The 27,850-nt window shown below is 39.1% G+C and overlaps 1 protein-coding gene across 1 annotated transcript in view; it reads right to left on the bottom strand.

The window, feature by feature from the left end:
- The window catches only part of RELN (reelin), a 277,609-nt gene that overhangs the window by 186,975 nt on the left and 62,784 nt on the right, over window positions 1–27,850 (bottom strand). Inside the window, exon 3 of the mRNA XM_063396915.1 lies at window positions 12,573–12,708. Coding sequence (XP_063252985.1) covers window positions 12,573–12,708 — 136 coding nt within the window. The remainder of the gene's footprint in view (window positions 1–12,572; window positions 12,709–27,850) is intronic.

The raw sequence follows: 27,850 nt of genomic DNA, 5'->3' as shown, positions 1-27,850 counted from the left end.
CACCCTTTTCTCCATCTTATCAGTAATAAATCAAAAGACAAAGCATTGAACCTGGAAACAGCTGATATTGACTCAGTTCCCAACTTGGTCCAAGGCTGGTCCAAGAATCCCCCCTCACAGAACAGGGCTTTTCCCATTTATGTAAGAGCTAAAACCTTCCATTAAAGCCTGGCACCGCATAGCTTCTTACAGCCAGAGGAAGGAGTCAGAAAAAACCCACAAACAACAACGATGAAAAGCCTAGAAGATAGAAAAGGGATGTAATACTTAATCCTTAATCCTTCCCTGGGGCCAGAGGCCATGTCTCTGTGTCCCACCATGTTGTACACAGCAGAGAGCTGAGCTCTCTCTCCTCCTCACCCAGAATGGCTCTAGGCAAAGCCACCTATCAAAGCCACCATATTTCAGCTTTCTCCATCCACATCCTAAAGCTTACATAATGAGCATAACCTACATTTGCATAATGAGCAAACCTACAGCCCAGAACAGGTGCCACCGCTTCCAACCCCAAACTCAACCCTGCATTTGCAGGTCAGCAATCTCTGAGCCACAGTCACTAGCACATCGTGTTGTGGCTGGGTTTAGAAACTCAGCCTGTACAGCAGCAGAGACCAAGTTTGGAGCAAGTATTCCTCAGGCACCTGAAATGGTGTTGGAAAATGTGAAAAGGAGGCACATGAGATGACTGCTACCTGACCAGATCCTCCTGGGGATGGATGCTGCAGGGGTAGCTAATTGTTTTCATTTGCTGTGCTATGAAATATCCATACTCCCTTCCTCCAGACCAGGGAAGTACTGACCATCTGACATTCTTTTCAGATTCGGTTGTGCGTCACTGAAGACATACAGTTACTACAGAATTAGCAAACTAAAATGTTCCTAATGTTAGTTGACATTTTTTATAAAGGATGAGCATTTCTTTCACTCTAAAGTTTTATGAAAATAAAGCTTTCTAATAATTGTACAAAATCAAAGAGGAAGATATGGCCCTCTGTTTTAAATATACTTCAAACAGTTTTTGGCGTTCGGGTTGTTGTTGTTTTGTTTCTAAAGTTCAGTATCTTGTAGAGATGTCATTTTCCCGTTTAATTTTGGCAATTTTCCAAATTCTAAGGAAGTTTCCCAGTACTTCACATGCTGTCACAGCATCTTCAAGCCATCATTACAGCTCTTCCATCTTATTTTGTGTAAAGAAAAACTTTTAGCTCATCATTGCAGCAGCTGCTAATGAAGATCTTTAGGCTTTCTTCTAATTGATGAAGAGAGAATGACAAATATTTTAAGTATCCATTAAACTGTGCTAAATCAATGGTGATTTACCCAGAATTTCTATAGGAACATACAGCACATCCACTTTAATATCAAGTGAGTTAATTGTGATCAATGATACTACAGCAGAAGGCAAATGAATTCTTAATGACAAGAAACATCACATGTAACAAAAATAGAAGCTAACAAGAAACCTCTTCGCTGCATTTTCCACATTACATCATTAGTAACTACTGCACTGAAAAAATTAAAAGGAAAATATGAACATTTTGAAGACTTCTATTTATCAATCAATTTTACAAAACATAAGAGGATAAGAAAAAAAATGGTAAGCTTTTCTATAATTCTTTTTTGGAAATTTCTTTTAATATTAATTTGATTAATTAAAAAGTTATCATAACAGAATTCAGGGTTATTTTTTCAGCCATGGAATACAAGACTGAGGTCTCTATAGGTGTCCTTGTCTCACTTTTACAACCTCTTTTGTTTGACTTGTAGGTTTTAATGTGCATCATAACACCTCGCATCCAGCAGTAAGAAATTCTCTGGGGAACACTTGCAGAAAATAGGACATTGAGTCCATAATTAAAGTAATCTCTTCCCAGGCAGATGCTTCAGTTGGCTCTGTTATCACATATTACAAAAGGCATCTTGAGGCCTATAAAATGTGTGGCAAATGGCTTTGGAGATGAGAAACAGCAATTTTTCATCTAATTTTGATCCATAGACATGTAAGTACTGTATTGCCACTTTTTGGTATGAAGCCAAATAACTATTGTGGTTGTTGAAATAAGCTTGGCAGTAACCAAAATGAAAGAGTACTCCAGCTTTTATCATCAGTCGGGAAAGCCTTTTTCTAGCCATCTTTGCACTTAGCAAATAAGCATGCCATCTCAAATGTGCGAGTTAATGCCTACATCTGGATTTAGAAGAAAGGCTTTATGCAGCTTAACTCACCATACATATTCTCTCTCTATTCGTGTGTTAAAGCCATCGTTCAAATTATGGCCCTGGCATCTTCACTGCTTTGCCAAACTGTCTGTGGTACTGGTTGTGAGTGTTTTTACTGTTTATTTTTTGTATTTTAGGATGTTTAGGACTTTGCTCCTTGAATACATAAGTAGGTTCTGCAAAGTAGTTTGTTCATATCAATTATAATCCTTTGCACAAACTCTAATGGTGATAGGAGCTGGCTGAATTTGTGGAGCATGTTTTTAGTTCCTGACTGCAGCAATGTGTTCAATGTGGGCAAAATTTGACCTCAGATTACTTAAGTACTGAAAATAAAGACAGAGAATTTCTTTTTTCCATTATTCATTTCTTCAAAATTGTTATTTTAAACTCTCCCCTATTTGGATGGGAAATTACAGAGATTGCCGGAGACCTTCTTATTCTTTAAGACTTTAAAAATGCATTTTCACAGAAAATGGCTCAAGTGAATGTACATTACTACTGGAGCTAAACAGCTTATCCTGATCTAAGAGGGATATTTGGAAGGTTATAAGAGAAAATGTATTTGTTACATTTCTAGTAAGAACTAAAAAGATTCAAGCCACTCCAAAACAATAAAGAAAACAATACCATCAACCTTAAAACATAATATTACAGTACCATTGTATATGTAAAATATGTAACAAAAACAGCCAATAATCACCAAGAGCCATAAAACAGTATGTGAAATAGTTCAATAATATGCTTTTAAATAAACACGTATTGTTTGAATTGGTGTAGCATCTTCAGATCTTCTAGGTGATAACTCTGCTGTACAACAGAATTCATTCTGTCAGATAATTTGAGATCATGGTCATTCTCAATACTCAAATCAATCTTTCCCAGCAGGAGGGCAGCAAAAGCTGATCAAATGTTTTTGTTATTGTCAAGTTTAGGAGTTTTTTCTGTTTTGTTTTTAGACTTTTGTTAGAACTCATCATGAGGAGATCATTGTTATACACAGAAAAGAAGAATTTCTTCCTTGCTGAATATTACTGTGTGTCTACATAATATTTTGTAGATCACTCTATTAAAGTTCCTCCAAACAAACAAGGCAAGAAAAGTAATTTAATTGTGTGAACTGAGAATACAGTCAGAATATCCTTATATGTCCTTGCCTGCATACACAAACAAAGCAAATTTTAAAAAAATATTGTGAAGGTATAAATTTTAAAAAATTCGAAAAATGTTGCCTGTGCCTTTGATGACAGCACCAATCCTGATTGTTCCTCTGGATCAAGGGCAGTGCTCAGCACCCTGCAGGATTCTTCACCAACCCATTTAGCAATAGTCCCTTGAAAGAAGTCAAGGACTTCCCAAAAACAAGACAATGCACTTGACTCATGCACTGGACATCTGCTTAAGAGATGGCATTGAAATGATCAGGCTCTATCAGTCTGCCAGGAGACATTCCAGAGTTTCCAGGGGCTTCCAGGGGCTTCCATGCAGACATGGCATTTAGTTGTACAGGCTCGTCTGCAGCACTGAAATTTACCTTCCTAAAATATCTTTTATAATTGTCCTCTGCCTTTGTCTGCTCTCATGTTTTATGCACTGTATGTCTACCTGTAGACAATGGTTCCATGTATGCCTAGTGCTCACTCTTTATATAGCTAACATTTCCAAAAGAACTCCCTAAAACTGGATTTGTGCCTATTTCATTCAGTGTATTTCTTCTAGGATGTAATTTTGAAAGGTTTGTTATTGATCAGTTATTACTAGGGAAAAGACATTTAATTCAACTGTTCTGATACAGAGGAAAACCTGCTAGTGGAAACAGTGTTGAGAGTGTGTGTAATATGTTCTATACTCCAGTCATGTTTTCAAAATTAAGCCATTTTGAGAAAAGGGGAAGATAAAGAAATGTTTTGAATGAAACAAAGGTTTATGCTAACTAAAATACATTCTGAAAAATCACCCTGAGGTTAAATTTCAGAGATATGTTTTATCAAAATTCAAGAGAGAATTTTTTTTAAACACAATTACTGGTAATTGATTCACAGATTGTGACTTGATGGACTCGTGCACAAAAATAATGAGAATGTTCTGCAGAAAAAGGAAGAAACTAAAATCTAATCTCTGCTTCTAGAATTGCTAAATGAACATTTCTAAGAACCGAAGTAATTGTCACCATGACCATTTTATTATTTAGATAATACCAGTAGAAAATGACTACATTTCATTTCATTTCATGCAGGAAGTGCCAGAGTCCTACATGAAGCCACAACAAAATCTCAATAGAGAAGCCAAAGGCTATACTGAGCTTCCTTCTGCTATCATATATTACAAGTATGTTATATAACAAATTTGCATCACACAAAGGAAAGAAACCATCCTAATACTGTATAACATTGCAGTTTCTACTCTGGGATTACAAACAGTGACAGAAGTAGCATTTTATGCTTCTTGCTTGTCTTTGGAATTAAGTTCAACTAACTCCAATAGAATTTGCATGTGCTTTTACTTTAAATACATGCTCACATAACCATCTTTTCTGGCTTTGTTGGTTCTGCTTTTCTTATACCTGCAACATAGCATGAGGAGTCTAAAATCACAAATGGCCAGTTGTCTGCATACTTAGAGAAAAGCTTAAAAATGAGCTGTCCTCTCATTAAAGTGGGCTTTTACTAGGAACAACAGTAATCTGAGATAATATTACACAACAGATTTGACCTACAAGGAAAAAGGAAAAAATTGCAAGATTTTATGAACTTTACACCGTTGTCATTTTTATTTATACCCTTCAGCAGATTTCAACTATTGGAACTCGTATTTGAACTCACTGGAAACCCTTGGCACAGACAAAGTTACTTGCTGTTGAGGGTGGTGGGGATGAAAACTTCATTTTCATGACTTGGTACAGGATGCTTGGTTCAGGCAGCTGAGTCTGTCTGGGTGGGATTCCAATATAAATATAAAGGTCTACAAGCAAGCTATGGGGCTATTGATCCATTTGGGTCAGTGGAGATCTAGATCTTAATTCTTCTGCCTAGAAGTAGTAAAATAATTTGAAATATCCTAAGGAAGCTAGTAGAGACCTTCTATTCCTGAGATAGCTCTCCCTAGATGTAGAACTGAATGTCAGGCCTGGATGTCTATGGAACCAGATTGCACATGCATTAACCTCAGGGGAATTACAGACACACAGGTCACGTAAACACCTAGCTGGAGATAGGCACATATCCTATATCCAGTTGAAACAACTGAAATCCGCTTTTCAGGAGTGGACAATTAAATGCAACCAACTTTCATCCTCTCTCATGGTTTTTTTGCTTTGCTCTGAACACTTCTGAGTACCCACCTTCACAGTACCCTTTTTGTTACCATCTTCTGTTAAAGAAGTTTCTGAAAACACCCACAATTTCTCATTAATCACCTCTGTCTGCTAAACACAAAATAGACAAAACTAACAAACAAATCTAATTCCACACAGTCAGATTAGTCTTTGCTGTTTGGGGTCACAGAGGAGCCACAACAATGCCATGTACAGCATTTCCATTTCACTGGGAATTAACAAACACAGAAGATGAAGGAGGTAATCTGGGCACCACACCAAAATGGGACATGAGAGTAGAGCCAAGATAGGAATCAAATATTGGCTCGTGATTTTCAGAATATTACACATAATGTTGATTGACGGCACAACAATGCCTCTGCCCAGGGAAGTGGAAAACCAAGCAAGGGAGTAATTTTTCTTCACAGTTCCACTAGACTGACACATCAGCAAGGAACAATTACTGATTTTTTTTTCTACAAAACATAAGTTATAAGCAGTACAGAAAATAAAAATTACTGCAACACTGGGCTAATGTTGGAACTGCTCTGTCTGTAAGTAATGACTGTCTCTTATTTAGTGACGCCTATACAATCCCTGACTCAGAGCACACACCAATATCACAAAGTGCTGTGAAATATCCTGCCTCACCCTTTTGTTGCAGTAAAGAGTAGGAAGAGAAATGCAGCACTTATTGAAGCAGACAGCTTCTTCTTTACAAAACCCTAAAGTCAAGGCTATCTGTACATTAAGGTTTCCATATGTGTTATGGCACACCCCTCAACTGAATGCAGAGATTTCAAATCATGGCAGAAACTAGAATGCTGTGAACAACAGTGTATTTCAGTGTACAATTCTGTGCCATCACAAGAATGTGAGGGAGAAAGACTTACACAACCATATAATGAGAGTTGATTATACATAAATGCAGAGGACTTAAGGGACCTCACTTCTGATAGATGCTGTTTTCTGTTTACTTTTATGTTATTATTTGTGTGTGTTATCATTGGGTATGAACATAATTGTGTACTTAATCTTAAAGATTGTCCTTTCTACTTCTTTCAAACAATTGAAAAAAACACAGTAAACAGTGTCTTAAATGGCAGTTTAGCTAAGTGGTTTACCAGGGGAATGTGGTTCCTTCAGACAATATAGACCTTTCCCACCCTGGCTAGAGGACTAACACAGTAAAGCATGTAATCTTCTTGGATGTTTAGTCAATATTTCCATAACTATTATCATAGATTTTCTATAAATGCTTTAAATAGGAAGCTAAATCTCTCAATCACTTTATGTTCTAGAGTGTTTTTACAGTGGGGTATTTTGAGTTCATACATTAACACCACTGCTAGTTTCTGAAACAGGCTTAAACACATGGGCATGAAAAGACCAGTTGTCTTGGGTTATTTAACCAAAAAAATGTGTATTCTATTTCATCTGTGGAAAGCAGTTGGGAGATAGATTTTTTTCTCTTTATCTCTTGTAACTCTGGGTGGGGAGGAGGGTGGATGTCTTCTGATAATAGACAAGCTGCTAAAACCAGGTGGGGCAGTGCTTCTTATCTCTTTCATCAACTTTGTCCACCCTCCAGGGGATATCTTCTGTTAATAGGCCATTAAGGCTCACCAGTGACACGACACATTACATCATTGTGAGATGCTCCACCCAGTGCGGGAGGAGCCAACCATTCCCTACCCAGATAAAAATGGGGACACAGGGACCCCAGACATCCTGTTTTCCACTGGATTCTCAGGGGAAGACCAGACTCATCTCACCACCACTGAGCCTGCCTACAGGATCATCTCTACTCCAACAGAACCCCATCTGTCACTCCAGGAGGACTTACTTGGACTGCTTCCAACACCCTGGCTGACAGGGTGTCAGGTCATATTCCTGACTGTCAGGGTTTTCTGGGACTTTTGTTTGTTTGCCTGCTTGTTTTTTGTATTACTGCATTTGTATTTTTTAATATTCCTAGTAAAGAACTGTTATTCCTACTCCCATATTTTTGCCTGAAAGCTCCTAATTGCAAAATTGTAATAATTTGGAGGGAAGGGGTCTTACATTCTTCATTCCAAGGGAAACTCCAGATTTCCCAGAGAGATACCTGTCTTTCCAAACCAAGACACCAGTTCTGGAATAGGGTACTTCCAACTCCCCAGATAGGAGTTGTAATTTAAGGTGATTATGAGAACAGGCATATTCTCAGTGAAAAACACTGAGATTTTCAATTTCTTGAGAATTTTTTCCAACAGTTCAGCTGTCTGCCTCAGCATGCAGTCCCAGACTTTTTCCAGGAGCTGTGCTGAGTATCAGTTTCTCCTGCCTCAAGAGAAGCAGTGTCCCAGTGCCCTGCTTCAGCCACCACGGTCCTCTTACCTCTGTCTTCATACAGAGACACCACCACAGCTATTCCCATTTCTATTGAGCCATTTGCACCATAAGCTGTGCTAATTAAGTGTCACATAATATGTGATTGGGCCTTTTAGTACTTACTAGCTTATTAGATTCTGCCTACAGACTCAGGCAGATAGCTTTACAGAACTCCAGCCTTCTGTTAATAGAAGATAGAGTGAACATATAGACACAGTCATAATTATTAAGCACCTGCTTGGTGACTAACACAAAGGGTTACATAAGAAAAATACTTGTATTTCTAGGTACATTCTACAGCCTACAATTCTATTTAATACAATAGCTGGAACTTCTGCAATAAACCCTGCTGGTGGTCAAAACACAATATGCTTTTGCTATTTAGGTCAGCTTTATCACTTTTGCAAACTAGTAAGTTAAGCCATCTATAAAACAACAGGCTTAACAACCTAAGATGCAGCCCAGCACGCCACCCTGCTTAACAGCCATTATTATCCCTGCTGTCAGGCTGAGCTTTAACTAGGTTAGCGTGAGCTTAGAGCAGAAATTACAAACCATGAAACCTAACTGAAGGATTATGAAGATAATATTTTACAAATTTGCACACAAACAGAGAAATTACTTGTTAGTATAAAGGAGGACCTACTATTTTGTGGTGGTAAAGAGAATTTACAGATCTTGGCAATTTGCTTGGGAGGCCCTGTGCCAAATACCTGTTTAACATGGTGCTAGGTTATTGCTAAGAACACTATTCTGTAATAAATGATGCATTTTAGCTTTTATTTCCTCAACTTAGCTGGAAGTATCTATGGTGAAAACACAAAGGATTACACTAAGATGTACTACAGGAACACCAGCAGCACTCATTGTTTCTCTTAGTGTATTTCATAAAACGGTACTTTTAATATTCATTTAGTAGCCATAATAAGGTACTTTGAGGGAAAAAACCCATCAGAGTACAAATAAATTTGCACACAACTACTGTAAAAATATGACCACTTCCTTATTTTGCGCAGAAACAGGTTGGCTCCAGCCACCTTCCCCCATGGAACACAGGGCTCTACACCATCCCTTTTCCTGGTGAAAATGGGGAGAAGGCTTGTTGACTGAAACACAGAGCCAAGGAGAGATGCAAAGCTCCATCAGGTAACATCACATTTAGATCCAGCAGTGGCACAGCACTGTGTGCAATGGAAATAACTGGACTACATCAAACTGCAGAGATTAGGAATATTCCAGTGGGGTTGTAAAGAAACTGAGTGCTGTGCTAGCAAACTGGTGTGAATCCCAATTTGCTGTGCCCCTGCATCTCACATACTCAGAAACAAGCCCACCTTCCCTGCAGAATTGTGCCCCACATCCCTTCTCACAGCATTCCCTCCTGCAGCACAGCAATAATTATGTGTCCCTCACTGGCTGTTTCTGTAACTCAAGTGTGGCCAGGAGCCATCCTCCTCCACCATGACTGGGAAATGCAAGGTGGACTAGGGACTGGGAATGACACATTTATGGCAGGAGTATTTCTGGCAGTTTATAAACAAATCATGTTGTAGCAGGGAGGATTGTTGCTGGGAATGTCCAGATTTACAGGTATAAATGATCTGCCTGGCTACTGATTTTTATGAAACTTAGTATGTTAATATCTCAACCCCTTTGTCATGTTTGTTTGGTTACCAATGGATACAAGAGCTACAATGAAGAACAGGCTGAAAGCATCACTGCACAAATTCTCGTTTCTTAGTGCTTCTGACTGAGCTCTAGAGGATCACACCAAAAAGCACAGATGGAAGTGAAAGGGAATTTTGCCCATGATATCTACAGGGCTGTGACTTGGTGTCACATCCACAGAATTCCACTGCTTCAGTGGAAGCCAGAACAGGTCCCTGATGTGTGCAGTTAATAAAAGCTATCTCTGCATCTATAGCAAAAGCTATCTGGCCTGTGAGAGATTTGCTTGGTGACCTTTGCCCAGTTCCTCCTGAGAATTGTCCAGAGAGAGGTGTCAACACTCAAAAGTCGCACGTCAAAGCTAATGCTAATTAATAACCCTATTATCTATCCCCAGAGAGGTCACAGACTAATGAGCTGATCTGAATCACAGATATATTGGCAACAAACAGTATAGGAAGCTCTTAGCTATACTGAACTATTGTTAGAGTCTATAAATTCTGTCAGATTCTACATATATTTTGTAAATACTTTCAATTGAGACTAAGTTAAACAAAAATAATTAAATTCATACATTAAATGTAATCTATATTAAATTTAAAGTGTTAAAAAGACTTGTTATTTGCTATAAAGGCACAAAAGGAGACAAACAAGATAGAGTCCTCTGGAACTCTTGTATTCAGGGAACTGGGTAAGGTAGGCAGACTAACACTTCACCATAAAAATAGCTTTGTTTACTGCAACTTGTGATTTAGTAAGCAGGAGAAACACCAGCTGAGGCAAGAAAGTGTGGGCAGCTGAAGAAAAATTGAGGAGGAGGATTAGAGGTAAAACATATTTCTCCTCTTTACATTTCCTTCAGCTGATGATCACGTTTACCCAGTGTTCCTGCAGACAAGTGTGATCCTGGAGTAAACAACAACGTCAGAGAAACTGAGCCTTTCCACTCTGGTCTGAATTTGCTCTATGGGAAAGCAAACTGATATAACTGCATCATTTTGCTCATGCTCAAAGCAAAACAGTATCACCATGGAGCATCCTTATACCTCATGTGAGAATTCTGAAAAGCCACGGAGGCTGGTGCAGGGGCCCTGGGAGCAGCTCTGCTGCTGGGCTCCCTCTGCAGGATCAGACCTCTCAGCCCTGCCAGATGTAGGTTTACACCCACACTGCATATTACCTAGTCAATAAAAAATTCAGATTTCTGCTATGCAGGGCTAAGGACTTCACTAACAGAGTGCAAACACCACCTTTGTTTGAGGGATGCTAATGCCAAAGAGGTGGATTGTGACTTAAACAAACAGGAAATTACAGGTTTGATTTCCAAAACTGTTCAGTGCTGGTCTATCTCTGTTTCCCCTGAAGCCAATGTTGAACCTTCTAAGGACTTCAAGATAGACAAGCACTCATTGTCTTAGAAATATCCCTTTAATTTCACTTAAATAAGGATCAGCCTTCATAGTAGTTATTTGTCAGCTTTTCTTTAACAATGGCAAACATGAACAAAACACCCAATACAAAACCATGGAAAAAATCACCCACGGGAAAATGAATGACTGGTTAGAAATTGACCTCAAAACTCACAATGGAAGGTCACATCTCATAACAAATCATAACAATCGCAGTCACTCTGCAAGTTAGGACCAAAAATTCAACAATTCTTTCTTGAATACCAGGAGAAACAAAAAATCAAGAAAGAAAGGAGTAAGCAACAGTACACAGAGAAGATATACAGGCAGCTCAAACAAATTTTAGCTGCTTCGACTTTATCAACAAAGGAAATTATTTTTAGAAAGCAATTAAAGGTTGTATAAACCCCATAGTTGACCAATTTCCTCAAGGTATATACTGTTGTGTATACGACAAAAGCACTCTTAGAATTTAGTTACCAATCATCAAAACTATTATTTCCCAATTTACTGTTAGATGTTTAGAAGAAAAGAGAGCTAGAAATAAAAATGTCTTGACATTGTCATCACAGCTAATAAATAATGTATCCAAGAGTATAGGTAAAAAAATGCATTATGTAGGTAAGGGAAAATATCAAAGTCACAGGTAAATCAATCTACAGGTACTGTGCTCATTATAAGCAACTTATGTTCTCAAAGAAGTCAGTCACTCATTTTTATTTTTTACAACAGTCAAACAACTGGATTATGTGGGGCACTTGCCTGCTGCTTCCCAGTATGGACTGAAAGGGAGTAATACTCAGAAAGTTTGTTTTGACAGCAGGACAGCCACAGAAACACAGAAACATGTCTCTGAAATGTTGCAATTATTCACTTATTGAATTAGGGAGCTGTCTGCCTTTTTTTGCTTTGAAAATGTCAAACTTTAAACATTTTCTACTTTTGGCTGCATTCTCGGTGTATTTTCTCTCTCAAATGTGATCTATAAAATTCTGGGAAAAATAATTATAAATTCCTTGAAGGTAAAAGATAGATGTTAATAATTCAAGTTAAGCTATTTTGTTGAAAATTTATTTGGTACTAAATCATGAAACGATAATTTATGTCTTTAAAACAAATTACAGAAAAAAACCTCTTGATCATTCTTGGTTCATCAGAAGTTCAGAGTGTTTAAAAATTAGAACAGTAAATACTTGAGTATAGCTACTCTCAAACACTTGCATTTTATACTGAGTGTTACAATATGAATAATATATTTGTGCAATGTTCTAATTCATATTAAATGCAATAGCTACAAGACTGTGTCAGTGCAAATGGGCTATATACTGAAAGCATCAATGATATGATTAATTACTAAGAAGAATCCACTTCTTTTAAATGCTAGACTTCCTAAATGCTTTGTTAAATAAGACATCCCAATATGCACAGAAACTCTTCAGCCAGGAAGAACTGAATATTCTTACTTCAAATTACAGTCTGCCCTTGGCAGTGTACCCTGACTGGCTCTTTTAGGCAGGCAGTGCAAGCAGGTTGGATCATTTCACTGTCTCCAGAGCGATCATCTGCCCATGGCTTTGGTCTATACGTACATGAAGTTGACACAGCCCGTCCCTGCAGGCGGAGCAATCCAAACAAAGCTGAGGTTTGTGGTTGGGAGATGGCTCACATGGGACGCAACCACGCTGCACATGAACTGGTTTCCAAACTGGTGGTCAGACATAATTCCTGGGAGAAAGACACAGAGGAAGGAAACAGTGACACGTGTTAATGGCTCGTTGTGAGGTGCTAACAGACCGAGAAATGGGTCTGCCATGTGTTTCATCATAGCAACAGTAATGAAGAAACCCCAAGGGCGTGCCATCAATTAATTAGAATTAATGCCAGTGAAAATACTGGAGCTGGCCTTTGCTTGAGCCAAGGCTGGCTTTGCATTTACTGCAAGGCTCTGTGTATTTACTGCTAATAGTCTTCATAAGGCCAATACCAGAGGACTTATTGGCACTTTTGAAGGAAGAGCTGGATCACAGCTACTGTAAATCAGTTATTCCATTACCTAATTTACACTCATTACAGATCTAGAAGAAAATAACACCTGAAGAAAAAAAAAAAAAAAAAAAAAAAAAAAAAGAAAGTTCAATTTTAATGAGAAAAACGAAGCTTTTAGAGAAAGGTATTATCTCTTAGTAGACATCTATTTGGAAAAAACAGATGAACTCTGGATTCATGAACTCTTCTGATCTGAAATAGAAGTAGCATCCTTCCACAATTTTTCCAGTACCCATTCCTTTGATTTTTTTAAAATTTCTTTTTCATACGTATCTCTAATACATGAATGAATGTAAATGTCATCTATTAATCCCTCCCTCTGGAATTCACTGCAGTTCAGCATTAGACAAAAGAACTGTATTTTAAACACAAAATAATGTCTGACAGCAATCTTTCTCCCCTTGGAGCCCTTTTGTAGTTTCCTACAAAGTAGTGCAAACTTGGTTGTTTGTTTGACAGCCTTTGGCTGAAAGGAAGGAAATCTTACCAGAATGGATCACTACATCTTCACTCCTAGTACATGAAAGAGTAAATGATGAAACTATTCTTTTAAATGAAATTATAAGAAGAGAATGCCTTGTTCCAAGTTACTTTCAAATATTGAACCTTCATTTCAGAAGCCAGTGACGTGGGCTGAAACATTGCCAACAGGATCAAAAGGAAAAGGCAATGGGAGCAGGCACCACTGTGCTCAAAACGGTCATTGTTAGCAATTTGGTGATTGCATCTCAAAGTTTTAGTTGGTGGTATTTCCCAAATTTGCTTGTTGCAATTCAAACAACCACAGAGAAATAAACCCCATCTCTGACTGTCTTTATTACTGGAGTATTAGTAATTCTCCTATAATGTGAATGCAGCAATTTCTTGTAAGCCCCCATAGATCCAGAGATGGAAGGAGTTTGCAAGTGAGAGGTTTACACCTAGGAGGGGGATAAATCCTTCTTAATGCAAACACACTGCTCCACCTGGTACCTCCAGGAACTGGATGCAAGCAGCACCTTGTATGGAGTGGGGGCTGTCTCACAAGCAAACCATTCCACATTTTATAGACAAAAAGCGATGTCTGAAATCCCAGTCAGGTACTGGTGAGGATGACAGACTATAGCTCAAGGTTATGGATGTTATTTATCCTCAAGGCTATGAAATTCTAAACCAGCTTCAGTTTTTGGGGGAGAGAAATAAGCCACAGTGAATTTAAGTGATCCAGGAGTGACAGGAGGCAGCAGGTGATGGTAGTGATGCTTGCATCTTTTACAAATAACCACAAGCTCCTCATTCAGGATGTTTCAGTTAGTTCCCCACTGAGAATCCACATGAGATTTTCTGTCATTTATACAGTCACAGCTCAAATCTCCAAATGATGCTGAAGCTCATCATGTCAGGATAGTCACAGAGAAGGCTCAAGCTCTCCTGAATGGAGCGTCTTTTCTGGAGATCAGTAGTAGGGAAATGCAGAGAGATGGTTTTTACTGACTCTTCTTTATTGCAAGAGACTAGATACAGATGAGGTTTGGTCATTTCTTGCCATGCTGTATTACTTTATTTACCTTTCTTGGCTGATTGAGAGGGGTGGCAGTAACATCCTTAAGGAATCCCATTTGACTGGTGCCCAGGCTCACTGCCCTGCTGTCACTGCTGAAGTCCTGCAGCAGTGCTCTGCTGGGACTGGTGTGTCAAAAAATATGCCCAGAGTGGTCCCTCACAGAGAAAATGCTATTTAGGCAACTGTTTTGCTTTGCCCAGGGTGCCAGGAGGTAAGTCTGACTCTTTCCCAAAGCCTGTCCCTCTCTGAAGTCTGTGCTAAAGCCAGACTTCAGCGCTGTGGGCTGGGTCTGGGGGCTGCTGCAGAGCTGCAGCTCTCACCTGCCATCATCCCTGTCTGTGCAAGGGGAAACAGCCAGCCTCACACTGCCAGGGTAATTAAATAACTGCTGCTGTCAGGGGAGAGGCAGGAACAGCCCCTCAGTTTGAAGAAATCCCCCTTTCTCCAGAGCCAGCCGAATACAAGGGAGGACAAAGACTGCCCTAACACATTCCCCAGTCAGGGGACAGGCAGAGCAGCCTGGGGAATGTGACTGCTTCTCTCCTTGGCAGCAATGGTGAGTTAATGAACTCCCTAGGTTTCAGGCAGTATACTGCAAAAATGTGTCTAATACATCAAACACATACAACATCTGTGGAGAATTTCTTTTTCCTTTGATTTACTGTTTAAAAAAAAGAACAATTTTGCAGTTACTAGAATAAATTCTAAGCAAGAAAAAAACCCAAGTCATTCAATTTGTTTTCAGAAAAAAAGTCAATGAATAGTACAGCAATCATTCCAAATCCCAGTTTTATAATTTTATCACCATTGTATCTTTATATTTTATTAATATTTGATTGTTATATTTTTACAATAAAAACATCTCATCTGCTGGACCTTTACTGACTATGTCAACTCCATTTAGGAGTTCAGAGCCCTCAGAATATTTTACAACAATTAAATACTGAAACTTCAGTGAGTGGCAGCAATATTAAAAAACTTTTTGATGCTTAAATTCCAAGGTTTTCTATTGAAAAGGTGAACATAAAAACAATAAAATTGCAAAAAAAAAGAAAAAAATTCAATTGATACAAAAAGCTTGCTAAGCTAAGGGCAAAGAATGTCATTTTACCCTTTTGCTTTCAGTCTTTTTGCAGTCCCTTGTTATGGAAGGCAATTCCTCCCTTCTCCTCCAGCCCCTCTCCAAACTGCTAAGTTGTTTCTCAGACTTCGTGTTTGCCCCACAGCAAAGCAAAGGACAAAAGTGAAACAACATTCTGCTACAAAAAATTTAAATTACTCTGAGACAAGCCTGATTATACAGCAGCTCTAAGAACAAAACTGGATCCTGTGTGTGCCTCTGACAGCTTCAGAGTGGCTCAGGTCAATATTGTGTATAGGTATCTCCCTCACACCCTGGGGACAAGTGCAACCACATACATTCAAGTCTAGTGTTTACAAAACTAATCTTTAGGTAAAATTTCAAGGTCTTCCTGTATAAAACTCTATAAACACTTTAGCAAAAAATTAACTGTTTCCATGTGACTTAATGAATACTGAAATGTGTAGAGTTATGTGAGAGGTACCCATCCAGAGCTCTAAAACTTGCTGCATAAACGAAGCTGTTAGCATCTCTCTGAACTCCTTCTGTCTTGGTTTTTACAGTGTGCACTCATCATAATGACATGTTTCAGACATCTGCACTTTCTAGATTCCCCATCCCCTAAAATTTCTGAGCCTTTAGGAGTCTCAGTATAATCAGTACAACCATTATAACCATTCAAATCCCAGACCTGCTTTGTACCTGCCAACAGCACTGCTAGGAGAGGAACTAGACATTCTCAGTTCCTCTCAAGAGGGAATTCAGCAGCTGTTTTTATTGTGTAAACTTTAAAAAATGTGCCTAGCTATTCAGTACAATATCTATAGTCACTGAATCAAAGAACTTCTGTGTGAAGAGGTGGATTTCAAGGGATAAAATTAAAACAAGAAATGCAGGGGTAGAGAAAAGAATTGGAAGGAAAAGCTTAGGTAAAGTCAGATGACAAATACTTAACTTCTATCTTTAAATGTTCAAATTTATTTTATTGATAATCAGAACCACTAGTAGGGCTGTAAAAGCTCATACAGGGAAATATTTTGCTTCTTTTATCAGATGGCATACACAAAGGTGAGCAAGATGTGAAAATGGTGGTGCACAAATGCCCACATTCAGGTGTTGAGCCTGAACTCATTATTATGTTCACCTTGTTGTGTAGCTTCTTCAAAAGGGAGAACCATAGATTATAGCAGCAATTCTCCCATTTGGGCCCCTGGAAGACAAAAGATGATTTTTTTTCTACTGATAGAGCTTTGGAAGCATCTAATGGTACAGGTACATGCAGGAAAGTCACATCATTCTCTGCTTTGTGAGTCTGAGAAACATGGATCTGCAATAGGTCTGATTTTCACCCTATGTTATGTAACCACATAATGTTCTGTGTTACAACATGGCATATCCTCCTTGAAAAAACAGTTTGCTAAACCCAAACTTCATACAAGGAGTTCATCTGTATGTCAAGGTCCTTGGTAAACCCTTCATTAAAGCTAAGGCTCAACAAAATTTCCAGTGATGAACCAGATGGCAGGTAGCATATCATTTCCTATGTATTACATGAATTGAGTGTGATATTAAATGAGAGAGTAAATGTTAAATACAGGTGTAAAATGAATGATCACATTTTAGATTTGGTGCTTCTAAACTGATTATCTGCTACATGCTTCCATTTTCAAAGATATGTGTAAGTGACATCAAAATGCCAAACATAAAATATTGATGAAATTCCAAGAAGAAAAAGCTCTGAGTAACAAAATAACTCTGGCATCTTTGAGAAAGCAATAATTCCTGATTAGGAGATAACGAATTTGAATCAGAAACAGTCATTTTCAAATTAGATTTTGTATTATGTAAAAATAAAATACCTAGTCCTAGGAACCATCTTTCCCTTGAGAAACAGAGCTGGAGGCCTATGTTCCCCATGCAGGCTCTAGCATCTCAAAGGGTGATCCACAAATCCACAAGGTAAGCACAGTTCTGTCTGGTGACAAAGCAGGGAGTGATGCAAGAGTGACTGTGCCTGAAAACACCTCCTGTGTGAATCCCATGCTGAACTGGCCAAACCAGGGCTTGCTGCTTGTTTTCCCCATGCAGCACCAGGGACTTGTTCTGAGGGGAAAGGTAGGATGGTTAATATTTATTTTTTTTTTTCAAAATGGAAAGATGCTGGTAGGTAGCTATTTTTTATTATTATCAATTAATCACTTTGGCAGGGACCTTATGCCTACAGTCTCTACTTTCCAGAAGCACGTCCTCTCTATGAAATTGAAGGTAGGTGAGGTGCAGAGAGGTGCCCCCACTCTCCTGTCACATGGAAGACCACACCACTCAGATGCAGGAGTGCTGGGACAAGTGACAGCTTTGTGACTCCCAACAAGGAGCCTGGTTCCTCAGTAAAATCCCTGCAGAACAGGTCTGCAGGACTGCTGCAGAACCAGGGTCCTCCTGCAAGTTCAGGGGAAGCATCCTGAAATGTCCCCTTCCACATTATCTGAGGGGCAGCAGAGGCTGCAGCACAGCTGGACTGGTGGCTGGCAAGACCCGAACTCACAGAAAGCCAAGTGCAGACCTCAAGGAACATTTTAGGATAAAATCTGAATGTATATAGACATAAAGTGTTATTTACTATAAAGCTGCAGCTTTCAGACCACATTTTCAGAGGTAGAAGCCACCCTTTGTCCTGTGTATCTGCAGGTGATTAAAGGACCTCTTTGAGCCTTACCATGTAAACATGTAAAAATGAAATATATATGTTCACTGAATGCTACAGAGAGTGAAATAATGCAACAGTTTTAATTATTGGAAGAATATTTGAGCAACATCTTTAAACAGTTCTGAACCCCTTTCAGGACCCTGCAATGTAAGTCTTAAAATTTTAGAACTAGTGATGGGAGGAAAATCAAATTGCTTCCTGGTTTTGGTGGGCTTTGTCTTTAAAAAAAAAATCCCTAAATATGTTTAAGGAAAATCTCAATAATCCATGGACCATAAAGGACCATTGAGAGTAAAGAAATATCTGGAGCTGGTAACTCTAATTTCTAACTCATGAACACAAATGTACAGTTATGAGCTCGTGCAGTTTCCACCCAAGCAAGTAGCCAGCTAAAGGTTTCTAAATTATAGATGTAAGTTCCTTTCAGCTGGAGTCAAAGTGTAGAATATGGCCCTAAGTGAACTGCACCCACCCAGCTGAAATACTCTCTGCCAATTGATTTTGGGGGGGCAATTTCATTCTGCTTCACAGGAAAGCACACTTCTCATTTGACAGAGTGTAACAGACTGCTAAAGCACTTGGTACCCCTTGTGATCAATTAAGGGTCACGATGGTTTGATAAATTATTAAACAGTATGAAGAAAGAAAAGACCAGCAGCCAACAGATACATTCTTCCACCCAGCAATACGTCACCTTTATCTTTCTTGAAGTCAGGTGTTTCATTATTATTAGTAGTAGTACTGCTTCACTATTAAATAATAAATCCTTTTACTATCTTCAATGCTGGGGGCAAAATACCATCCACATGTTAATCTGAGCACTAGGAAAGAAACAGATCTGTGTGTAACAACCTAATAAAGTCTGTCACTAAAATCCATAAGTCCTGTGGTCAGGAAACAGCCAGAGCCCGAACACAGCCACTGATTCTTCAGATTGTACCACTGTGCTGGAGTGACTCCCACTTGAGATAAGAAGCATGGATTTTATAGCCTTTGTCGCCATGTGTGAAATTCAAATGCATTTTCTTTATAGTTCTAAAAACAATAATTTATTGCAATTTCACATTTGAATTACATTCACAAATGGGGACTCAGGGATGAAACAGCTCAGTTTAGAGCTTTTAGGTGCTTACAAGGGAAGCTCTTTATCTCTACATTTGTGAATATTTTCTGGAGCAAGCCTTTCACTAGAAACACAGGTTTTCAGGAATGAACCACTAATAAACAGATTGTTAAAAAATTGGTCTGAAAGAGAGGATATATTTTTGCTTAATCTCCCTTTTAATGTTCTTCTTTAAAGGAATTGTTAATCAAAACTTTTGAGCAGTCTTTTGTTAGAACCCACTTAGGGTTATAATTTCATATCAGTCTCATTAAACCTAACAGGAGCTACACATATGGAAATTGTGGAGCATGGGGAAGAGAATATCCCTTTTCTACAGCAAAATTCCCAGCACACTGAATGAGTCCCTTGTGTAATGTGTGATTTGGTTCCACGAGTCAGGGGAACGGGGTGGTGAGACTCTGGTCTGCAGCATGTTGGTGGTTTCAGGCCATTGTCAGAAGGGATGAGAAGACAATTTACTGCTGAAATCTAAGTGCTCCACAGAGAGCAACACAGCACTAAGTGCTCCAAGGCAAATAGATTTAGTAACAGTAAACAGGGACCAGCAGTAATATAAATAGAAAATGCTAATAAGTTACTGTGTTGCTGAAATATAGAAGAAAAAAATCTATTTCCAAAGGCTTGAGTCAAAATCTATTTAAAATGTTTTCTTAATAGTCCCAGCATGTTTTATAATAGCAACTTATATATATTTCTTTATAGATCTGTTAGCCTGATACCTTCATTCTGTACTTTTCACAGTTTCTACTTTAGCACTGAATTCCAGTTTATTCTGTTGAAGGAGAGCAACTGTCCCTGGTTTGCATCCAGTTTGTTTTTTTTTTTTTAATTGTTACTGTATTTGGCTGGTGCCTCATCCATATAAGCAGCTCTTGTACAACTTCCAAAAAATATTACATTGCTCTGAACCTTTAGACTTTGCAAACGTAGATCTTTGTCTCATGAGCCAAACATCAGACTCTGCTTGAAAGGCCTCTACCAGTGACAAATGTGACAAAGGGGCCTTGCTGTCACACCAGACATCTGCTCCCTCCAGACTCATTGTCAGAGCCAGCAGTAACCACATCCTTCTCCTTACAGCATCAATTCACCAAAGCAGCTCTGGAGCTCCTGAAATTGTCCTGAATTTGCTTTAGTAAAGGTGAAACTGAACCAGCTGTCTTAACTGACAGCACCATCCTGACCCACTCACTTAAACAGCGCCATGAACCAACCAAACCTCCCTCTGACCAGAGCAAGGAACATCAAATGGAACACTGTTGTGCAATAACTAGAAAATCACTACACAGCTCAGTAAAAACGTAACTGCCCAACACTCATCTGATTGGATCTATAAAACATCTCTAAAGCACCAATTTTTTTTTTTTTTTTTTTTTAACTAAGCCAGTCTTCACCCCAGACTCAGCTGGGCTGGTCTGAGTGGCTTGCAGTGACAACATCCCCTCTTGTCTACATGGTTACTGGTAACACCTCCTGGTATCCTGTTTGCTCTTGTATAGCCTAGCATGTCTAATTAGAATAATGGCTTAACCTACAAAAGCCTAAGTCTCTCTTTAATTTCTTTTAAATGAACTTAATGTTTTCTGGCAGCAATCTGCATTTCCTCTGTTCTGATCCTTTGCCCGCAGCCGTGTTTTGCATTTCCCGCATTGCTGTCACTGCCTCAGTCACTGCAGAACTCACTCAGCACCTCGTGTCTTGGTTGCACTTGCACTGTCCCTAATTACTCCTTATATCTCTGCTATCAACATTACTGGTGAACTCTGATGCTTTAAAATTGATAGTTTCCTCCAAGGCAAATTAAGTCAGTCAAACCAATCAATAATGATAACTACATAATGAAACCAGAGGGACCTCCATATAAATCTTTCCAGATGGAGTATTTATCATTTGCAGACATCTCTTCCTGTTTTGGAGTGATGTTATTATGGAAGTTATCCTGTTTTATCCCTCAATTCCTTATCTCAGATGATCTGAAAGTCAACTTGAAAGCAAGTTGTGTTGTCTGGGTTAGCTGGGATAGAGTTAGTTTTCTTCCTAGAGCTGTGTTTGGGATTTAGTATGAGAATAATGTTGATAACACACTGATTTTCTAGTTGTTGCTCAGTAGTGCTGACTCCTAAGTCAAGGACTTTTCAGTGTCTCATGCTCTGCCAGGGACAGGTGCACAAGAAACCAGGAGGAGCATGGCCAGGACAGCTGACCCAAACAGCACAAAGGGATATTCCATAGCTCAGGATGTCATGTCCAGTCTATAAACTGGAGGGACTTGGCCAGAAGTTGCCAATTTCTGCTCAGGGATGGAAGGGACATTGGTCAGCCAGTGGTGAGCAGTTGCATGGGGCACTATTTGGTTTTTTCCCCTTTGGTTTTTATTCCTCTCTCCCTTTTGATTTTTGTTATTATTATATTTTACTTTATTTCAATTATTAAACTGTTCTGATCTCAACCCACAAGTTTCACCTTTTTCTAATTCTTTTCTCCATCCCATGGAGTGGGGAGGGGGTTGGAAAGTGAGCAAGTGGCTCACTGTAGTTGGAGTCTAGGGTAAAACTAAAATGTGTACAGAAACCATAGATTGTCCCTCACCAACATCAACTATAACATCACAGAGCTGGAGACAAGAGACACTTTCCATTCAGAGGAGCAGTCCTGGAGGTGCTCCAGGTCTCATGATCCCCCTTCCCACAGCTGGGCTTACAGCAATCGACATCAGGACGACCTGTGTAAGGCTTCCTACAGCCCTTGCTGGGACACTGAAGTGACCTGTGGCACAGCCAGTCCCAGTTCCTGCAAGACTTTTGGGACAGGCGAGCCCCACAAAAGCCTATCTGCTCTGGGAAGATGGCACACAGGCAGGAGAGATGCATCTGTGAGGGAAAAGCCAGCTGAGGTAATGACAGATGTGGTTCTATCTTCATACATTTAAATGTGGCCAAGTACTAACGCGTGCCATTTGTACTCGCAGCATCTGTAACACTGTGACCAAGAGTCAAGATGTTTGCTTTTTTTCAGCAGCTGACACCAGTGACACAGTAGTGATGGTTTGCTACAAACTCCTCAGAATTCATAAATATCAAAACTAGAAGCAGAAAGTTGCATGATGGGCACCATGGCCATTCTCAGCCTCTGCAAAGGGGTGAAGACAGCAGAGGAGCCACTGACCAAGTTGGTGGGAGAGGTAAGGGAGAAGTGGGGCTGGAAAAGTGGTGTTATGGATTGAATGGAGGCATTTCAATTAAAATTGTCAATCTCCAGGGGTTCTTTTTGAAAACATGCTGAAATTCAATGCTGCTGGCTGAAATCCACCAGTATCCCTGTCCAGATCAAACTAGTGCTGGAAGGAAACACAATCCTGTACACACCTGTATTCTCCATGGATATTCTGATGTACCAGGAAAAAAAACCTGACAGATTGTCCTCCTCTGAGGCCACAAAACTATTACATTGATAGCTTTTATAGCATAAATATAGCTTTTATGCACTGATAGCTTTTAGAAGGCATTAGGTCTGGGCTACAGCATTCCTGTGAGGGCAAGTGTGTGCTCTGTGTGCTGTGTACCAGCAGGAGCATGTGGGAGCCCAGAGGGACAACCAGCCTGGCTGAGACCTCATCCCTCAGCAGCACCCAGCTGACCCCCAACAGGGGGATCTCAGTCAGTCTCACCTCACAGTCACCAGAGAAATGCACAGGGGGAACAGAGGCAAAGATTTTGCTGTTCAGGTACTCAGTAAAGCTGGAGGGTGAAAATCAAACTGTTTCCCCTATACATATTGCTTATGCCTTCTTTCATCACCAAAACAGAAATTTGAGCTGTGGTTTGAAGACTTTTGTGGTATTTTGGGAGGAAAAAAAAGAAAGAAAAAAAGAGAAAAATTCATCTTCTACAAACACACAAAAAGTTGCTTTAGTTCTCTATGCATCTTTAACATCTCTTTTTATGATTTGCAGGACAAAACAGCAAGTCTGGTAGTTGTTCTCTTTCTCTTGTAAAAAGTGCAGTAATTTACTTTGCCTCCTGGTTTATCTTAAATAGTAAAATGATCCAATTACTTGCAGTTTCACAATGCCTCTCCCCCACTGGTCAGCAATGGACCACAATGTTGAGAGTACTACAAAGGGAAGGGCAGCATAGTCAGCAGGCTGAATTTCTGCCTGCTGAAGGCAGAATGGCTCCCATAAGAAGAAAACTCCTCAAAAAATGTATTGCAAGCTAACAAACATCAACAGCATCAAAAATTCTCAGGAAACAAAACCTAAATACAAAGCTTTACACACCAAAAGAAGCAGAAAATAATCACAGCCAGCAAGCTCAGAAGGAGAGTAAATTATTTTACTAATTCATTCCCACATTACTGCTTTTACTCTAGTGACAAAAATATCACCCATGAAAAAACTCTGATGCATTGCCCCCTGCCATATGGTATATATTACAATATACATACCACAGACAGAAAATTGTAACACTGAGGTGTTGTTTCTATCTGACAACACATACAGTCAATCAAGAGTCACAAGAATGCAAAGAAAGAAATGCTGCACTTCATTCCTTTGCCTGCAACTTACCTCTAGACAAAACATCATCAATCCTCAACATGCAAAAGCACTTCCAGATCAGATAGAAGAAAGGCAAATAAAAGCAAGCTACCAAGAACAGTAACCCCCTAATAAGTTACCAGTCAGTGTTAACCAAAACTCCTGGGGAAAAAAGACGGCAGTTATTGAAGCCTCTGTTCCTCAGAAGAGCACTTTATGAAAAAATGGTAAATGCTGATCTCCTGCAATCATTTCATATTCAAATATAGGATCTTAGCATTTAGTCCTGGGGATGCTGCATGAATCTGGTGTTGGGCTGGCCCAGCAGCAGGGCTGTGCCCCCAGAATGGCACACACTGCTCCACTCACCTGCTGGAGCTGTGCCTGGTGTTCTATGCTCTTATGGAACATAAAATTGAAACAGAATACAATATTCACATCTGAGGCCTAATCAAGGTTCATGTGATAGCAGCCATTGTAACAATGTGCATGAAAATTAAGTGTGCTACAGAAATAGGATGCAGGAGCCCTCTATGACATGACTTCCAAATCAACTCATGGTTTTGCTGAAAAGAAGAAAGCTTTGTCCATACCTATGGAAATATGAGGACACCACCAAACTAAAGATCATGTGTAAGAAGGTCTGAGTTTGCATTTTAGAATCTGGGATGGAAATGGAAAAAATATTTGGGCTCCAGATGTGGGGTGTGAGTGTGAGCAGAGCATTCCCAGGAGTTCCTACTGCATCAGCTGGATGCTTGAATTTAATCTTAAACCTTGCTTGCTTCAGTTCCATGAATGAACTGAAAGCTTGCCTCTCACAGCTTATGCCCCCCACTGTGGCTGTAGTAGGATAAATGCTCCAAGATTTTACTGTGGATTTAAAAAGTGTTTAAAAAATATGCTAAGTCAAAGTAGCACCGGTGGGACTTACACTAGAGAGCTGCACTCCCATTAATATATAAAGAGAAGGCTAAAAATGTAAAGATAAAACATGGCTCTGCTTTTTGACTTTCTAATCTGCCCTTAAAAAGAAAAATACCTTGAAGAGCTGCAGCTCTGCTGGGAAGTTCTCCTCTTCATTACTGTTTTACAATGAAAAAAGTGTGTTTCACTCAGGGAGAAATTTAACTTTACATCTCAAGGTCTCAAATACATTTTTGCTTGCTCAAGGCAGATTAGCAATTCAAAAAATGAGAAGGTTTCCTAATTTACAATAATCTCAGCCCTGCCATGCATGCTAACCGAGGTGTTTTCTTCTGGAGCTTCCAGATACTCTGCAATTGTAACTTTGCTGTTGCACACTGAAACATCAGCTCTCACAAATATCAGTCCTTCTCCGCATGTCCTTGTTCTCTAAGCTGGCACTGATTTTCCTGGAAGGCATCTATTGGTTTATGAATGGAGACAGTGCTTCTGGATCCTGTTGTTCATTGATAAAATAGTATATAAAAGGATATTCCTGATAAATAAATGCTTACCAAATCTGCATAGCCTAGAGAGTTCCCACTTGATCTACAACTATGGACCAAATATGCCAAATAGTTTGATCTGGAAGAATGAGGCATCCTAAAGCTGACATTACCAGAGCATTATTTAGTGCAGTGTCCAAATCATCATTAAGGAAGAAAATTGTATTGCTTCTTTTAATTAAACCGCTTCTTGGGTAGATTGAAGCCATGTCCTACAAGTGAATCCAAAGGGCTATTCCAGAGGGAGGCTATACACAGCACATGGTGGCCAGCTGGGAAGAAGCCCCATGTCCACAAGTTCACAAAGACATGGAGGACTGGAGAATACCTGTGCCCTGCTTCCCCCAAAAATATTCATAGTAGAACATTTGTGATCACTAATTATGGTTCAAATCAATTTATGCACTCCACACTTCTAATGCTTCCTGGTCTTTATTTTGCAATTTGTCTCAACAAATCACCATACTTCACTTTGAAATAACTTCCATAACTAGTTTTCCATCTATTTTGCATTCAAATGTTTTGAAATACGAGCACTGCACAACTGGAGCTGCAGGTTGTCCTGACAATATGCCAAAGGCTCCAGGGCTGTCAATACTGTGTATAAGGGTGTACTGTTTTTCCTGGGGAGATATTTTATTATTCCTTACACAAGTCTATGCAGTGTAGTAGGAAGTACAGATAACTCTTTGGAAATTCCATCTAAGCCTCAAATAGACAGCCACAGAGACATAGTGATGATGGAAAGACCTAAAATATGCAATATGATCTTCTGGCTTTTGAATGCTTCTTTTTGCCTTGTTCATTCTTAAATGATACATGTAAGAGATCCTTTAAAATAGCAAATTCAGGAAATAAAGCATTTTATCACAAGGAAATACACAGACCCTCACACTGCATGACATAAGCACAGGTCTGTCCACCCATTATCAACAACTTACACCACTTGAACTAGCTATCTTAAGATAGTTAAGTTTGGTTATGCTGAAATCACTTTTCTGAATAATTAGACTCCTGTGAGCAGCTCCAAATTAGCCTTCAGCTAATTTCAGTTTACGTCAGCTACTGATAAGAATACGTAAAATTACAAAACTTATATTAACAACTGAGTAAACACTTGAGCCCCTGATAACTCCCACAGGAAGGGTCCAGACCACTTGAACTTTAGATGCATAATGAGGCAGTCTTCAGACAGTGAATGATTACAGTCCTTTTGTAAACAACGTGGAGAGAGGGGTGCTTGTGACGGGCTCCACAGAAAGCTACCTAGAACTTAACATCCCATTCAGTTTTTAAGAATTCCTAAATAATAAGGATTTCAGAGAGCAAAAACTTAATATATGCAACAAATAGATTGTGATCCCCATAGTCAGCCCTACAATACAGCTATTTCCAAGAAAATGAAGGAAAAATCTTTTTCTTGCTAGCAGGCACCTTTTATTGTACTATCAAAAAAAGGACTCTTGGTAGAGATAACAGCCTGTGAGCTGAAACAAATTCCCAATATTCACTGCAGATGTGGCATTCTGAATTTTTAAATCTTTTTATAACTAATTCTACTCACTGTGTAAATGGCAATTTTCAAAGACATGTAATGTGTGGATTACTTCAGGAGAAACATGCCATTAGGGATAGCTACCTCAGTAAATTTAATTTACTTTCAAAGGGGGAAAAAAAGTAAGATTTACTGAAAAATTGGTCAAAGAAGATCATTCCTAACAAAAAGGCTGAATTGAAGAGAGGCCATGATAGATCTCTGAACAGCAGTGGGTGAGGCAGGTTGGTTTTGGTGCTCTCTGGTGTGCTTTGAAATCGTGAAGGTAACAAAAGATGCTATATTAGTACAGAAAATTTGAAAATAACCTACAAATCTTTGTTGCTGAAGGGGATCATTTTAATGTGATGTTTTATTCATAAAAATGAATGTATAGCTATACTCAAAGCTGAGCCTGAAATGTCTCAGAGCATTTGGACAAGAAAGTAATACCTAAACGACTACATCTGTACAGGTATGGTTGTAGATATAAGAGTGTTCCACATCAGTATAGGTCTTCTTACAGGAAAAATGAATCAGCTAGTACAGTATCAGATATCTTTATCCTGTTAGAATTGGATCTCTGCTAGAGAATATACCAGTTTGATCACAGCTTCCTTCCTGGAGCTCCTGTTGCTCCATCAGTACTTAATTTTTGTGCATAAAATACACCTTAAAATCCAGTATATAATTGAAAATCTTATTTTAGAGCTTCTGTTTGGAGGCTATTTCCTGAAGGAAAGCCTTTCTTTGGTCAGATGGTCTAAGCAGGAATAGCAGTACTTTTGCTTTGAGGCTTATGCTTTTCCCATGGAACTTTA

This window comes from Prinia subflava, chromosome 4 (genome assembly GCF_021018805.1).
Source record: "Prinia subflava isolate CZ2003 ecotype Zambia chromosome 4, Cam_Psub_1.2, whole genome shotgun sequence".
Taxonomy (NCBI): domain Eukaryota; kingdom Metazoa; phylum Chordata; class Aves; order Passeriformes; family Cisticolidae; genus Prinia; species Prinia subflava.
The sequence above is the reverse complement of the archived record's forward strand: the minus strand, read 5'-3'. Positions and strand labels throughout refer to the sequence as shown.